At 45.0% G+C, this 15,413-nt stretch overlaps 1 protein-coding gene across 3 annotated transcripts in view; it reads left to right on the forward strand.

Moving 5' to 3' along the window:
- Positions 1–355: 355 nt before the first annotated feature.
- gon4lb (gon-4 like b) overlaps positions 356–15,413 on the forward strand; it is a 33,071-nt gene continuing 18,013 nt past the window's right edge. Inside the window, exons 1-14 of one of the 3 annotated variants that reach the window (XM_071397393.1) lie at positions 356–464; positions 1,127–1,383; positions 1,595–1,687; positions 2,355–2,584; positions 2,695–2,769; positions 2,904–2,954; positions 3,052–3,102; positions 3,237–3,335; positions 3,415–3,531; positions 3,869–4,045; positions 4,714–4,921; positions 5,454–5,555; positions 5,716–5,756; positions 5,839–5,960. In XM_071397393.1, the coding sequence (XP_071253494.1) occupies positions 1,137–1,383; positions 1,595–1,687; positions 2,355–2,584; positions 2,695–2,769; positions 2,904–2,954; positions 3,052–3,102; positions 3,237–3,335; positions 3,415–3,531; positions 3,869–4,045; positions 4,714–4,921; positions 5,454–5,555; positions 5,716–5,756; positions 5,839–5,960 (1,613 nt within the window). In that variant the 5' untranslated portion in view covers positions 356–464; positions 1,127–1,136. The other 2 variants (XM_071397390.1, XM_071397391.1) reach the window with 2 other exon arrangements.

Here is a 15,413-nt window from a genome sequence, read left to right on the forward strand (position 1 = left end):
CCGTGGCTATGTTTATTCCATATTCATATTCTGTGTTGGTGCTTTTCCAAATATTCTGGAACGATGCATCATAATAGAGGTGCGTAATAATAGTCTTTGGGAGCGTCCATTCCTAGTAGCTCGCAGCTTTGCTGTCATATGGTTTGTTTCAGGTATGAAGGTGCAAGATTATCCAGATCCCTCCAAATAAGTAATATAAATAGAGTAATTTTTTGGGGTGTTATTTATTTTTATTTTTTTACAAAAACAACCACGACAAATAATCGAATAAATAATCTAAGTGCGTGTGTGTGCATGTGCGCACGTGCCATTGTCAACGTTTCCTCCATCCATTAAAACCACTGTAAGAAAACATAACCTGGTGAATCAACTTGAAAGATTGTGTGTGGTTAATAACACAAACATTTAATGTGGGCTGCTGAAACAACGTGAATTGAATAGTCTAACCTTTCACTGTACTTGAGGTAGGATCTCTAATGCTATGGGGAAATTAATTGGGGGTGGATTTATCTGTGACACGCGGGAAAGGGCGCTGTAAATTATTTTGAGATTTGCTTAGTTCGTTATCTTCTCATGGCACTAAATGCCTATTTGCGGGTAAGTGACACCAAGAAAGTTACTAAATTTGAAAGGTCAATGTACTGTCAACCTAGAAAAGTCGGGCGTCCAGTTCCCGAGACACACAAACACACAAGGATTGTTGTTGACAAATATACGTCGTTAGCCAGCAAGCTAATAACAACAACACAAGCTAGCTAGCTAACTACCCAAACAACTACTTCAGGGTCATTAGCGTGACTTGTATAATACGATTATTTTAGCTAGTAAGAAATGTTTTCTATAGCTGTGTTGACTTGGTTGTGCTTTTTGTACTGCAACTGAGAAAGCGGCAACACTAGCCTGCTAACTTGGCTAGATAATAACAGCTAGCTAGATAGTATCTTGGATTGCACACACATGGGACACATTCGTTAGCTGTTTTACTCGGCTATATACATTTTGTCTAGCTAGTAACAACTGCAAATATTTCATCATATTGTCATATTCTATGACAGAGTATATTTTACTGTCTGCTAACGTTAGCCCCCTCATGTAACTGTAACGTTAAACTGTTGTGTTCTTTCAGGCCTCGAAGCATGAAAGCCCAGAAACGCAAATCGAGCACCCCAGAACCACGGCCCATGCGTTCTAAAGCCTTAAAGAGGGATGAGACAACCTGTGCCCCCCAGATCTCCAATGGTGGTCCACTCTGCACTCTCTCTGTTAACAGACATATCTCAATTTCCACCCCGGCTAAGGGAAAGGGCTGTGGGATGACGGTCACAGATGGGCTGTCACCAATGAGACACTCTCCCAGGTTCAAGCAGAGGACCATTGCTTCAGGTACGAGGGATGAGAAAAGGAAGGGGAATGGAGAACTAGAGAGAGGGATGACAAGTAACGCATAGTGTGTTGCTGAGATATGAAGGGATGTGGGAGTTTATGTGCAAGGGCATTTCATTGGTTTTACATTTATTGGTTTTACATGCTTCAGTGGTGGGAATGTGATTAACTCCTATCTCATTGTGAAATCTTTGTTTTGTGTCTGCTGCAGGCCAGCTTAAGAATGGGGAAGATTGTCAGCTATCTCCCAGCCCCTCTGAGGCAGAGGAGGAGGACACAGAACTGGGCCTGGTAATCACCTTAGGTGAGCTTCTCAACTCTGCTTCTTGTGACACGCCGATTTAAACAAGAACAATTTCCAACCCCCCCCCCCGCCCAGACAACCCTCAGATATCATATTCAAAACTGCAATAATTTCTCTTCACCTTATGGCGAAATTAGTATAATTGCAGGAAATTAGCTGTAAAGCCGAATTTTTTATCTCTTTGCCCTGTGGCAATTTTTTAAAAAGATTTGCTTGAAATTAGTTATTAATTTGCTAAATCTTCTCTCTGCCCCATGACAAAATATGTAGAATTGCAGCAAACTTGCTTTCCAAACCCCTTGGCAAAATGCTTTCACACCCCTTGGCAAAATGTGTGGAATTTAAGGAAATTAGCTCTCTCCATTGTCAAGAGTGGGGGCTGCTAAAATGTTTTGCTCCCAACAATTTCACTTAGGGCCCCCAAAAGTCTAGGGCCTGCTCTGACTGCATGTGTGGGTATGGATGTTGGTATGCAGACCCGTGAGCCACTGCAGCCCATCATGAGGAGTTCAGATTTATTCTGGCCCCCATCCCCATCAAAGTTGCTTATCCCTTCTTTATAGGAAGTGGACATACCCACCATTTTGGAAACACAGAATCTGATTTCTAGTGTATGAGAATTGGGTTTCTGTTTTGATGTGCACAAATTCGTTACTTCTGTCTGAAGATGGAGAGGATTGTGGGGGCCAGAGGCTGTCAACGAGGAAGAGCAGCTCGAAAATGAAGAGCACTTTAGACAATGGGCAGGAAGAGAGACACTCCGTGGCTGGAAAAAGGTCGTCGGAAGATTCATCCAGTGACAGTGAGGAGGATGAGTTTGAGCAGCTGGATATGGATCTGGAGAGGAAGTCACAGCAACACAACTTGACTTCTGTCAACGTACGGACCATCCTCCATGTGAGTTACCTGGAGTCTCAATCCGGGCAAAAGAGGGGTTAATGCTAACTGCTAAGTATTAACGTTAGTGTTGAACATTTTTGACTGACACCTGTGAATGTTGCCCTCAGGAGGTGATAACCAACGAGCATGTAGTGGCCATGATGAAAGCAGCCATCCAGGAGACGCAGGACCTACCCCTATTTGTAAGCGTCAACATACAGCAAGTTATACTGACAGTACAACTCAGAAATTGGTTGCTGATATCACTTGCAAGTTTTTAATAATTTCTCTCTCCTCTGCCTGAATTATGTTTTTATCTTCTATTTGCATCCCTCAGGAGCCCAAGATGACCCGCTCCAGACTGAAGGAGGTGGTAGAAAAGGGGGTGGTGGGTTTCCAGTAACACAACTTGCAGCTAGCTACCTTTTAATATTCTGTCCTGGATTCATCTCAATAGTCTAAAGCGGCTTCCTCTTCTCTTGCAGGGGATCCCCACCTGGAATATTTCTCCTATCAAAAGGGCCCTTGAAGTGAAGGTATGTCCCTGTCACACATAGTGCTAGTGTCATGTCAAATACTTTATTACTCCTCACTGTTGTTTCATCTCTGTTGCTTTCTCTCTCTATTTCGCTCTTTCCCTCTCATCTCGCTCCCTGCTTCCTCTCCCCAGCCCCCCCAGTTTGTTGACATCCCTCTGGAGGAGGAGGAGGACTCCTCTGATGAAGAGTACTGCCCCGATGAGGATGAGGAGGATGAGACTACAGAGGAGGTGAGGAAGAGCATTTTCAATCAGTCAAAAGTGTGTGCTACGTGACTACGATGTCATGCCTGTGACATTGTCGTTTCAGATGTTTTGGAGTGATGTGGACAGCACAGCCTCGTCCCCACGGTGTGCCCGAGGGGCGAGGCCCAGGACCCCTGGACACTCTGAGTGTGAAGAGGACAGATTTGACAGTCCCAGACAGGTAACACTCCGCACCTCTGCATTTGGCCTTTGATTGAAAGTTATTGAAATAATTGGGGGGGAAAGAATGCAATTATCATTTTATAATTTTTTTGTCACAAGTACAGTGAAATGCCTTTCTTGACACCTCTAAACCTAACAATGCAGTAATCAATACAAATGTAATACTAAAGATAACATAAGGTAGAACAACAACATACAAGAAATATAAATAAGAATACAAGAAAGTATGTTAACATACTATATACAGGGTCAGAGTTAACTGACTGAGTTAATATTTACAATGTGCACTGGATGAGTATGAGTGTACTGTAATGTTGGTCTTGGTTTATGTTTAGAAGCCAAGGCAGCCCAGACATCTGAGGGTGGAGACTGTTCCTATGGGGCCCCCTCCACCCCCATCTTCCACTGGCCCCTCCCGGCCCCTCAGGGCCCAAGACTGTACCTTCCTGGAGAAGCTTCACGCAGTGGAGGAAGAGCTGGAACTCAGCCCCATCTGCACCGAATCCTTCCAGGTACTGAAACTGTTAAACTATTAATGGGTCGCACTTCCGTCACTTAGTCGCATCGTTGCCATTGTTAAGAACTTAAGAACTTTCTACAGACGCCACAGCCATATTGGTCCCCGACTGATGCCAAGTCATTTTGGACGGGGGCTAATGCCTATTTAGTCTAAATTACAATACAGTGGCTTGGAAATATGATGACAGTGCTAAAGTAGGAAATAATTAGTCAAAAACAACTTTTCCATCATTATGTCGTCGAACTTACTTTAGAGAGAGGGCAATGTTTCCATTAGCTAGCAAAGTTTGTCAAAAATAGCTAGCAATGCTGGCTAGCTAGATAAAGTTATACTGCATCTAAAGTCAATCTGGCGACATCACAATTATGACAAAAGGTTTTCCTACTAATTATTTGCCTCCTTTTGAAATGTCATAGGGTTTTCAAGCAACTGTAATGCTCTTTTGATGAAGTCTTCATCACCGCCATTGACAATGCATTGAGTAGAACGTTCATTCGGTCATCAGTCCTCAAGAGAATGTTCAAAACAATACTGTGACGAAACGTTCAACCCATGAATACTAGCAGACTATTCAGCTATACCAGGAAATCACCTGACTCTTATCAGGACCAATGTCAATGTGAATCTCTTTCTTCATTGGTTCCATCTCTCTGTTTCCAGCCTCTGACTGGAGGTGCAGGGTCTAGCCTGGTGGCGTGTCGTACCCGCTCCAAACGGACCCTGAGGAACGTGCCCCTAGGCAAGCTGGAAGCGGAGCTACATGCCCCTGACATCACGCCTGACATGTACGACTACAGCTTGGCCCTGGAGGACCGCGACTGGAGCGAGTGGCTGCAGGGCCTCATGACATCCGACATGGAGAATGAAGGTTAGGATTCAAAGAAAGGGATGATGAGGGAGGATTCAAGGATGGGCGGTGTACTATTGAAATGGAAAGGTCCAACCATGTAGAAACCAATGCAACAGGATTTTACATCATTCTCAAAAATGGGCCCTGAATTCAGTTTTTCCTGGAGCAAATACTTCATTAGTGAAATACACAAAAAGTTGGCACTCCTCCAAACACTGAAAAGTGTGAAGCAGGTAGACTTGAGACAGATGGAGCTGCATTTAACCTGTGTGTGTGTGTACACGTTTTACGGGAGATGTGTGTGTGTTGCTGGTTTAATTGTTCTCTGTTTGCTCTATCATGTTTTGCTCATTTTGACTCCCCCCACTGCTCTGCTCCTGTTTGTCTCCCCCACACTGCCTCATCTTTCCCGTTTCGTCTTCACTGGTTATTGTTGTGTGTGTTGACAGCCATTTTACCCTTAGGCCATATACCTTTCTTCACTTTTAAACAGTTTAAAATAACTGTTTTTCTGTCTCTCGCGACCTCCACCTTCTCTTTTCTCTCTCAGAAGAGGGTGATGATGATGACGACCCAGAGTATAATTTCCTGGAGGATCTGGATGAGCCTGACCGAGAGGACTACAGGAACGACCGGGCCGTACGCATCACCAGTGAGTCTCTGTAATATTGTTTCCATACATCAACCCTAACCACAGATATATATATATATATATATAGGGAATATATATATATATATATATATATATATATATTCCATTTTGTTCAAGGGAAAAAATCAAAAAAACTATTTTCTTTCTCCCTCTCTTTCAGAAAAGGAAGTGAACGAGCTATTGGAGGAGCTTTTCGAGACGGTGAGGAGGATTATGGGATCATATCTGCAAGTCTCTCTTTAAAAAAATCTCATTCTGAATCTCACTCTTTTTACCCCTTCAGTTCCAGGATGATGAGCTAATAGTGAATGGGCAGGATGACGATGGGCACGAAGAAGATGAAGAGAGGGAGGAAGCTGCTCCACCCCCGAGTGCTCCGCAATTCAACGTTCCACAAGCCATTCGGTATGATTCCACCCTGACCTTCTCCCTATTTCTCTCGGGAAAGAGCTTTCAAAAAGTGTACCGCCAACCCAGTAAGTAAGTAGCCTTGAGCTGGAACAGCTTGTAGGAGCAGATCTCCTGTTTCTGTAGCATGAGGCAGCTTGATGTACAATTAGACCCCCTGGACAGGACGCTAGTCTATCGCAGGGCCTTACCCCCAATCTATCTCCTTAATGCTGAGTGCCAAGCAGAGGCGCATTGGTTGCTATTTTTACAGTCTTGACTCGGCCGGGGATCGAACTCCCAACATTCCGATCTCAGAGTGGACACTAACCACAAGGTCACTGAGTTGGTCCACTAACCCAGTACCTCATATTAATAATGATATAGAGCTTTTAATGCGGCGCAAACAACAAGATGAAGCAACTAGACTTTTGAGATGCGCTTAAAATGCCAACTGTTTCATAAAATAGCATTATGATGAGCCAAATAATCCATTGCTTCCTGGTCCTCCTTGAGTCAACAGTGCTATCTATCCCAGATCTCTTCAAAAAGTTCTCATTTACAACTGCGACCTGGCCAAGATAAAACAAAGCAGTGTGACAAAAACAACAACACAGAGTTACACATAGGATAAACAAACGTACAGTCAATAACACAATAGAAAAATCTATATACAGTGTGTGCAAATGAAGTAAGGTGGTAAGGCAATAAATAGGCCAATAGTAGCAAAGTAATTACAATTTAGGAATTTACACTGGAGTGATATACAGTTGAAGTCGGAAGTTTACATACGCCTTAGCTAAATACATTTAAACTCAGTTTTTCACAATTCCTGACATTTAATCCTAGTAAAAATTCCCTGTCTTCGGTCAGTTAGGATCACCACTTTATTTTAAGAATGTGAAATATCAGAATAATAGTAGAGAGAATGATTTATTTCAGCTTTTATTTCTTTCATCACAATGCCAGTGGGTCAGACGTTTACATACACTCAATTAGTATTTGGTAGCATTGCCTTTAAATAGTTTAACTTGGGTCAAATGTTTTGGGTAGCCTTCCACAAGCTTCCCACAATAAGTTGGGTGAATTTTTGCCCATTTCTCCTGACAGAGCTTGTGTAACTGAGTCAGGTTTGTAGGCCTCCTTCCTCGCACACGCTTTTTCAGTTCTGCCCACATATTTTCTATAGAATTGAGGTCAGGGCTTTGTGATGGCCACCCCAATACCTTGACTTTGTTGTCCTTAAGCCATTTTGCCACAACTTTGGAAGTATGCTTGCGGTCATTATCCATTTGGAAGACCCATTTGCGACGAAGCTTTAACTTCCTGACTGATGTCTTGAGATGTTGCTTCAATAAACCACACAATTTTCTTGCCTCATGATGCCATCTATTTTGTGAAGTACACCAGTCCCTCCTGCAGCAAAGCACCCCCACAACATGATGCTGCCACCCCCGTGCTTCACGGTTGGAATGGTGCTCTTCGGCTTACAAGCCTCCCCCTTTTTCCTCCAAACATAACGATGGTCCTTATGATCTAACAGTTCTATTTTTGTTTCATCAGACCAGATGACATTTCTCCAAAAAGTATGATCTTTGTCCCCATGTGCAGTTGCAAACCGTAGTCTGGCTTTTTAATTACGTTTTTGGAGCAGTGGCTTCTTCCTTGCTGAGCGTCCTTTCAGGTTATGTCGATATAGGACTCGTTTTACTGTAGATACTTTTGTACCTGTTTCCTCCAGCATCTTCACAAGGTCCTTTGCTGTTGTTCTGGGATTGGTTTGCACTTTTCGCACCATCTCTAGGAGACAGAACGCGTCTCCTTCCTGAGTGGTATGACGGCCGCGTGGTCCCATGGTGTTTATACTTGCGTTCTATTATTTGTACAGATGAACGTGGTACCTTCAGGCGTTTGGAAATTGCTCCCAAGGATGAACCAGACTGGAGCTCTTGGTTGATTTCTTTTAATTTTCCTATGATGTCAAACAAAGAGGCACTGAGTTTGAAGGTTGGCCTTGAAATACATCCACAGGTACACTTCCTATTTACTCAAATGATGTCAATTAGCCTATCAGAAGCTTCTAAAGCCATGACATAATTTTCTGTAATTGTCCAAGCTGTTTAAAGGCACAGTCAACTTAGTGTATGTAAACTTCTGACCCACTGGAATTGTGATACAGTGAAATCTGTCTGTTAACAATTGTTGGAAAAATTACTTGTGTCATGCACAAAGTAGATGTCTTAACCGACTTGCCAAAACTATAGTTTTTTAACAAGAAATTTGTGGAGTGGTTGAAAACGAGTTTTAATGACTCCAACCTAAGTGTATGTAAACTTCAGATTTAATGTGCAGATGAGGATGTGCAAGTAGAAATGCTGGTGTGCAAAAGAGCAGAAAAACAAAAACAAATATGGGGATGAGAGGTAGTTGGTTGGATGGGCTATTTACAGATGGGCTGTGTACAGGTGCAGCGATCGGTAAGCTGCTCTGACAGCTGACGCTTAAAGTTAGCGAGGGAGATATGTCTCCAACAAGTGATTTTGCAATTCAATCCAGTCATTGGCAGCAGAGAACTGGAAGGAAAGAAGGCCAAAGGAGGTGTTGGCTTTGGGGATGACCAGTGAAATATACCTGCTTGAGCGCGTGCTACGGGTGGGTGTTGCTATGGTGACCAGTGAGCTGAGATAAGGCGGAGCTATACTTAGCAACGACTTATAGATGACCTGGAGCCAGCGGATTTGGCAACGAATATGTAGCGAGGACCAGCCAACGAGAGTATACAGGTCACAGTGGTGTATGGTATATGGGACTTTGGTGACAAAACGGATGGCACTGTGATAGACTGCATCCAATTTGCTGAGTGTTGGAGGCTAATTTGTAAATGACATGGCCAAAGTCAAGGATCGGTAGAATGGTAAGTTCGGCAGCATGAGTCAAATAGGAATGCAAAATAGGAAGCTGATTCTAGATTTTACTTTGGATTGGAGATGCTTAATGTGAGTCTGGAAGGAGAGTTTACAGTCTAGCCAGACACCTAAGTATTTATAGTTGTCCACATATTCTAAGTCAGAACCGTCCAGAGTAGTGATGCTAGTCAGGCGGGGGGGTGCAGGCAGCAATCAGTTGAAGAGCATGCATTTTCCACGGAAGGAGTGTTATATGGTGTTGAAGCTCAATTGGAGGTTTGTTAACACAGTGTTCTAAGAAGGGCCAGATGTATACAGAATGGTGTCGTCTGCGTAGAAGTTGATCAAAGAATCACCTGCAGCAAGAGTGACCTCATTGATATATACAGATAATAGAGTCGGCCCGAGAATTGAACCCTGTTGCACCCCCATAGAGACTGCCAGAGGTCCGGACAACAGGCTCTCCGATTTGACACACTGAACTCTATCTGAGAAGTAGTTAGTGAACCAGGTGAGGCAGTCATTAGAGAAACCAAGGCTGTTGAGTCTGCCGATAAGAATACGGTGATTGACAGAGTCGTAAGCCTTGGACAGGTCGATGAAGACGGCTGCACAGTACTGTCTTTTATCGATGGCGGTTATCATTTATCGATCGTTTAGGACCTTGAGCGTGGCTGAGGTGCACCCGTGACCAGCTCGGAAACCAGATTGCATAGCAGAGAAGGTACGGTGGGATTCAAAATGGTCGGTGATCTTTTTGTTCACTTGGCTTTCGAAGACTTTAGAACGGCAGGGCAGGATGGATATAGGTCTGTAGCAGTTTGGGTCTAGAGTGTCTCCCCCTTTGAAGAGGGGGATGACCGCGGCCGCTTTCCAATCTTTAGGAATCTCAGACGTTACGAAAGAGAGGTTGAACAGACTAGTAATAGGGGTTGCAACAATGGCAGTGGATATTTTTAGGAAGAGAGGGTCCAGATTGTCTAGCCCAGCTGATTTGCAGGGGTCCAGATTTTGCAGCTTTTTCAGAACATCAGCTGTCTGGATTTTGGTGAAGAACAATTAGAGGGGAGGGGGGGGGGGGGGGGGGGGGGGCTGTTGGCCGGGGTTGGGGTAGCCAGGTGGAAAGCATGGCCAGCCGTAGAAAAATGCTTATTGAAATTCTCGATTAGTGTGGATTTATCAGCGGTGACAGTGTTTCTTAGTCTCAGTGCAGTAGGCAGCTGGGAGGAGGTACTCTTATTCTCCATGGACTTTACAGGGTCACAAAAATGTTGGGAATTAGTGCTGCAGGATGCAAATTTCTGTTTGAAAAAGCTAGCCTTTGCTTTCCTTAACTGACTGTATATTGGTTCCTGACTTCCCTGAAAAGTTGCATATCGCGGGAACTACACTGCTCAAAAAAATAAAGGGAACACTTAAACAACACAATGTAACTCCAAGTCAATCACACTTCTGTGAAATCAAACTGTCCACTTAGGAAGCAACATTGATTGACAATAAATGTCACATGCTGTTGTGCAAATGGAATAGACAACAGGTGGAAATTATAGGCAATTAGCAAAATACCCCCAATAAAGGAGTGGTTCTGCAGGTGGTGACCACAGACCACTTCTCAGTTCCTATGCTTCCTGGCTGATGTTTTGGTCACTTTTGAATGCTGGCGGTGCTTTCACTCTAGTGGTAGCATGAGACGGAGTCTACAACCCACACAAGTGGCTCAGGTAGTGCAGCTCATCCAGGATGGCACATCAATGCGAGCTGTGGCAAGAAGGTTTGCTGTGTCTGTCAGCGTAGTGTCCAGAGCATGGAGGCGCTACCAGGAGACAGGCCAGTACATCAGGAGACGTGGAGGAGGCCGTAGGAGGGCAACAACCCAGCAGCAGGACCGCTACCTCCGCCTTTGTGCAAGAAGGAGCAGGAGGAGCACTGCCAGAGCCCTGCAAAATGACCACCAGCAGGCCACAAATGTGCATGTGTCTGCTCAAACGGTCAGAAACAGACTCCATGAGGGTGGGATGAGGGCCCGACGTCCACAGGTGGGGGTTGTGCTTATAGCCCAACACCGTGCAGGACGTTTGGCATTTGCCAGAGAACACCAAGATTGGCTAATTCGCCACTGGCGCCCTGTGCTCTTCACAGATGAAAGCAGGTTCACACTGAGCACATGTGACAGAGTCTGGAGACGCCGTGGAGAACGTTCTGCTGCCTGCAACATCCTCCAGCATGACCGGTTTGGCGGTGGGTCAGTCATGGTGTGGGGTGGCATTTCTTTGGGGGGCCGCACAACCCTCCATGTGCTCGCCAGAGGTAGCCTGACTGCCATTAGGTACCGAGATGAGATCCTCAGACCCCTTGTGAGACCATATGCTGGTGCGGTTGGCCGTGGGTTCCTCCTAATGCAAGACAATGCTAGACCTCATGTGGCTGGAGTGTGTCAGCAGTTCCTGCAAGAGGAAGGCATTGATGTTATGGACTGGCCCGCCCGTTCCCCAGACCTGAATCCAATTGAGCACATCTGGGACATCATGTCTCGCTCCATCCACCAACGCCACGTTGCACCACAGACTGTCCAGGAGTTGGCGGATGCTTTAGTCCAGGTCTGGGAGGAGATCCCTCAGGAGACCATCCGCCACCTCATCAGGAGCATGCCCAGGCGTTGTAGGGAGGTCATACAGGCACGTGGAGGCCACACACACTACTTAGCCTCATTTTGACATGTTTTAAGGACATTACATCAAAGTTGGATCAGCCTGTAGTGTGGGTTTCCACTTCAATTTTGAGTGTGACCCCAAATCCAGACCTCCATGGGTTGATAAATTTGATTTCCATTGATCATTTTTGTGTGATTTTGTTGTCAGCACATTCAACTATGTAAAGAAAAAAGTATTTAATAAGAATATTTCATTTATTCAGATCTAGGATGTGTTATTTTAGTGTTCCCTTTATTTTTTTGAGCAGTGTATTTGATGCTTGTGCAGTACGCCACAGGGTGTTTTTGTGCTGGTCAAGGGCAGTCAAGTCTGGAGTGAACCAAGGGCTATATCTGTTCTTAGCTCATTTTTTGTTGTTGAAAGGGGCATGCTTATTTAAGATGGTGAGTAAAGCACCCAGGCATCCTCTACTGACAGGATGAGGTCAATATCCTTCCAGGATACCCGGGCCAGGTCGATTTAGATAGGCCTGCTCGCAGAAGTGTTTTAGGGAGTGTTTGAAGTGATGAGGGGTGGTCATTTGACCGCGGACCCATAATGGACGCAGGTAATGAGGCAGTGATCGCTGAGATCCTGGTTGAAGACAGCGGAGGTTTATTTAGAGGGCAAGTTGGTCAGGATGATATCTAAGAGGGTGCCCATGTTTACGGATTTGGGGTTGTACCTAGTAGGTTCTTTGATAATTTGTGAGATTGAGGGCATCTAGCTTAGATTGTAGGACAGCCGGGGTGTTAAGCATATCCCAGTTTAGGTCACCTAGCAGTACGAACTCTAACGATAGATGGGGGGCGATCAATTCACATATGGTGTCCAGGGCACAGCTGGGAACTGAGGGGGGTCTATAACAAGCGGCAACAGTGAGGGACTTATTTCTGGAGAAATGGATCTTTAAAAGTTGAAGCTCAAACTGTTTGGTCATAGACATGGATAGTATGACAGAACTCTGCAGGCTATCTCTGCAGTAGATTGCAATTCCGACCCCTTTAGTAGTTCTGTCTTGACGGAAAATGTTGTAATTGGGGATGGGACAGGATAAAGACAGGATTCAGACATTGCTAGGACATCAGGGTTGGCAGAGTGTGCTAATGCAGTGAATAAAGCAAACTTAGGGAGGAGGCTTCTGATGTTAACATGCATGAACCCAAGGCTTTTATGGTTGCAGAAGTCAGCAAATGAGACCGGCTGGGGACACACAGGGCCTGTTAACCTCTACATCACCAGAGGAACAGAGGAGGAGTAGGATGAGGGTACAGCTAAAGGCTATAAGAACTGGTCGTCTAGTGCTTTGGGAACAGAGAATAAAAGGAGCAGATTTCTGGGCGTGGTAGGATAGGTTCAGGGCATAGTGTACAGACAAGGGTATGGTAGGGTGCGAGTACAGTGGGGTTAAACCTAGGCATTGAGTGACGATAAGAGAGATTGCATCTCTGGCGGCGCCAATTAAGCTAGGTGCGGTCTCCGCATGTGTGTGGGGGTGGGACAAGTGGGCTATCTGAGGCATGTTGAGCAGGACTAGGGGCTCCACAGTAAATTAAAACAATAAGAGCTCCCCTAAACAACAGTATACAAGGCATATTGACATTAGAGAGAGGCATAAAGCAATCACAGGTGTTGATTGGTAGAGCTAAGACAACAGGTGAGACAACAACGGGTAAACAGCTAAGACAACAACAACAGGGAAATGGCGATAAATGGGCAGAGAGGGTCAGTTAGCTACACACAGGGCCTGAGTTCGAGGCTGGGGCTGACAGATAAACAAAATGAAGTACCGTGTTAATGAACAGTCCAGGAGGCATCAGCTGTGTAGCCGAGTGAACATATCCATCTATGCCATTCTAGGAATTACTTGAAGTTACATACACACACACACCAAGGCCTCCCTTCGGGACAGAGCAGCATAGGGGTGCTGTATCTGCTTGGGTAGGGAGGCAGAGAAATGCTCTGGTGTTTTCTCTTCCTCTGAAGTGTCAGGAGGTGGACAGAACTCACAGTAGAGCTACAATCCACAGTAACACACAGAACTCACAGTAGAGCTACAATCCACACTAACACACAGAACTCACAGTAGAGCTACAATCCACACTAACACACAGGACTCACAGTAGAGCTACAATCCACACTAACACACAGAACTCACAGTAGAGCTACAATCCACACTAACACACAGAACTCACAGTAGAGCTACAATCCACACTAACACACAGGACTCACATTTGAGCTACAGCTACTCAGACTAACAAAAGACACACACACACCACTAACAAACTCACTTTGTGTCTCACACACACATACACTCCCAGTGCGCCAGGTTTTCAGTAGCTGGTTGGCACATGTGCCTACTTTGATGTTTGAACTGTGACGTCTGTTGAGAGGTCTCTGTGTGTGCGATGTACCGTTTTCAGGCCACTTCTCTGAGCTGATGGGAGCAGAGAGCATTTTACTTCCTTCCAGCAACCCTCTACGCATGCACACGTTTGCGCCACTGTGTCCTGGTCCTGGCTGTAATGGGTGTCTCTAAATGTTAACGAGGCGGTATGACATGCAGAGAGACAGACAGGTTTTTCCACACTGTGGAGTAAGGGCTCTGTGACAGTGCTACCACTGATGACTCGGCAACGTTAGGGAAATTAGAGGAGGATAATAAAGGTGGGTAGAGAGGGTTAAGTCTCACCACTGTGATTTCAGTCTGCACAAGCGGAGCTATGCTTTCGTCACATTCCAAAAGTTAAGTGCACAAAAGTACGTAGAACTACGCAAACGAACCTCCATCAGATCCCCTTGTGTAGACTAGAGCCTTTTAAGCAGAATATTGCATAATCCAAACATATACTGAACAAAAATAAAAACGCAACATGTAAAGTGTTGCTCCCATGTTTCATGAGCTGAAATAAAAGATCCCAGAAATGTTCCATATGCACAAAGAAATTATTTCTCTCAAATTGTGTGCACAAATGTGTTTACATCCCTGTTAGTGAGCATTTCTCCATTGCCAAGATAATCCATCCACCTGACCAGTGTGGCATATCAAGAAGCTGATTAAACAGTATGAACATTACACAGGTGCCCCGTGTGCTGGGGACAATAAAAGGCCACTCTAAAATGTGCAGTTTTGTCACACAACACAATGCCACAGATGTCTCAAGTTTTGAGGGAGCATGCAATTGGCATGCCGACTGCAGGAATGTCCACCAGAGCTGTGAATTGATTTTCTCTACCATCCTGAGCTGGCGTGGTTACCATTCATTTCTCTACCATAAGCTATGTCGTTTTAGAGAATTTGTCAGTATGTCCAACTGGCCTCACAACTACAGACCACGTGTAACCACGCCAGCTCAGGACCTTCAAATGCGGCTTCTTCACCTGCGGGATCGTCTGAGACCAGCCACCCGGACAGCTGGTGAAACTGAGGAGTATTTCTGTCTGTAATAAAGCCCTTTTGTGGGGGAAAATGTATTCTGATTGGCTGGGCCTGGCTCCCCAGTGGGTGAGCCTATGCCCACCCATGGCTGTGCCCCTGCCCAGTCATGTGAAATCCATAGATTAGGGCAGAATTCGTTAATTTTTATTGACTGATTTCCTTCTTTGAACAGTCACTCAGTAAAATCTTTGAAATTGTTGCATGTTGAGTTTTTATATTTTTGTTCAGTATAATTCCAGTCAAGTGTGTCTTCAGTCCCATCTCCCACATGGGCCACGTACTGATATTTTTGGTGATAAAGCCTGCTAAATGACCATAATCGAATACCAGTGTCCAGAGGTTTGGGATGGAGAGAAACCTGAAAGCAAGACGGCACAGCAGAGGTGTGCAGTGTTGAGGATCGTAGGGAGGACTACTCCCGACAAGGCTACTCTTA

The sequence above is a fragment of the Salvelinus alpinus genome, chromosome 4, assembly GCF_045679555.1.
Source record: "Salvelinus alpinus chromosome 4, SLU_Salpinus.1, whole genome shotgun sequence".
Lineage (NCBI taxonomy): Eukaryota > Metazoa > Chordata > Actinopteri > Salmoniformes > Salmonidae > Salvelinus > Salvelinus alpinus.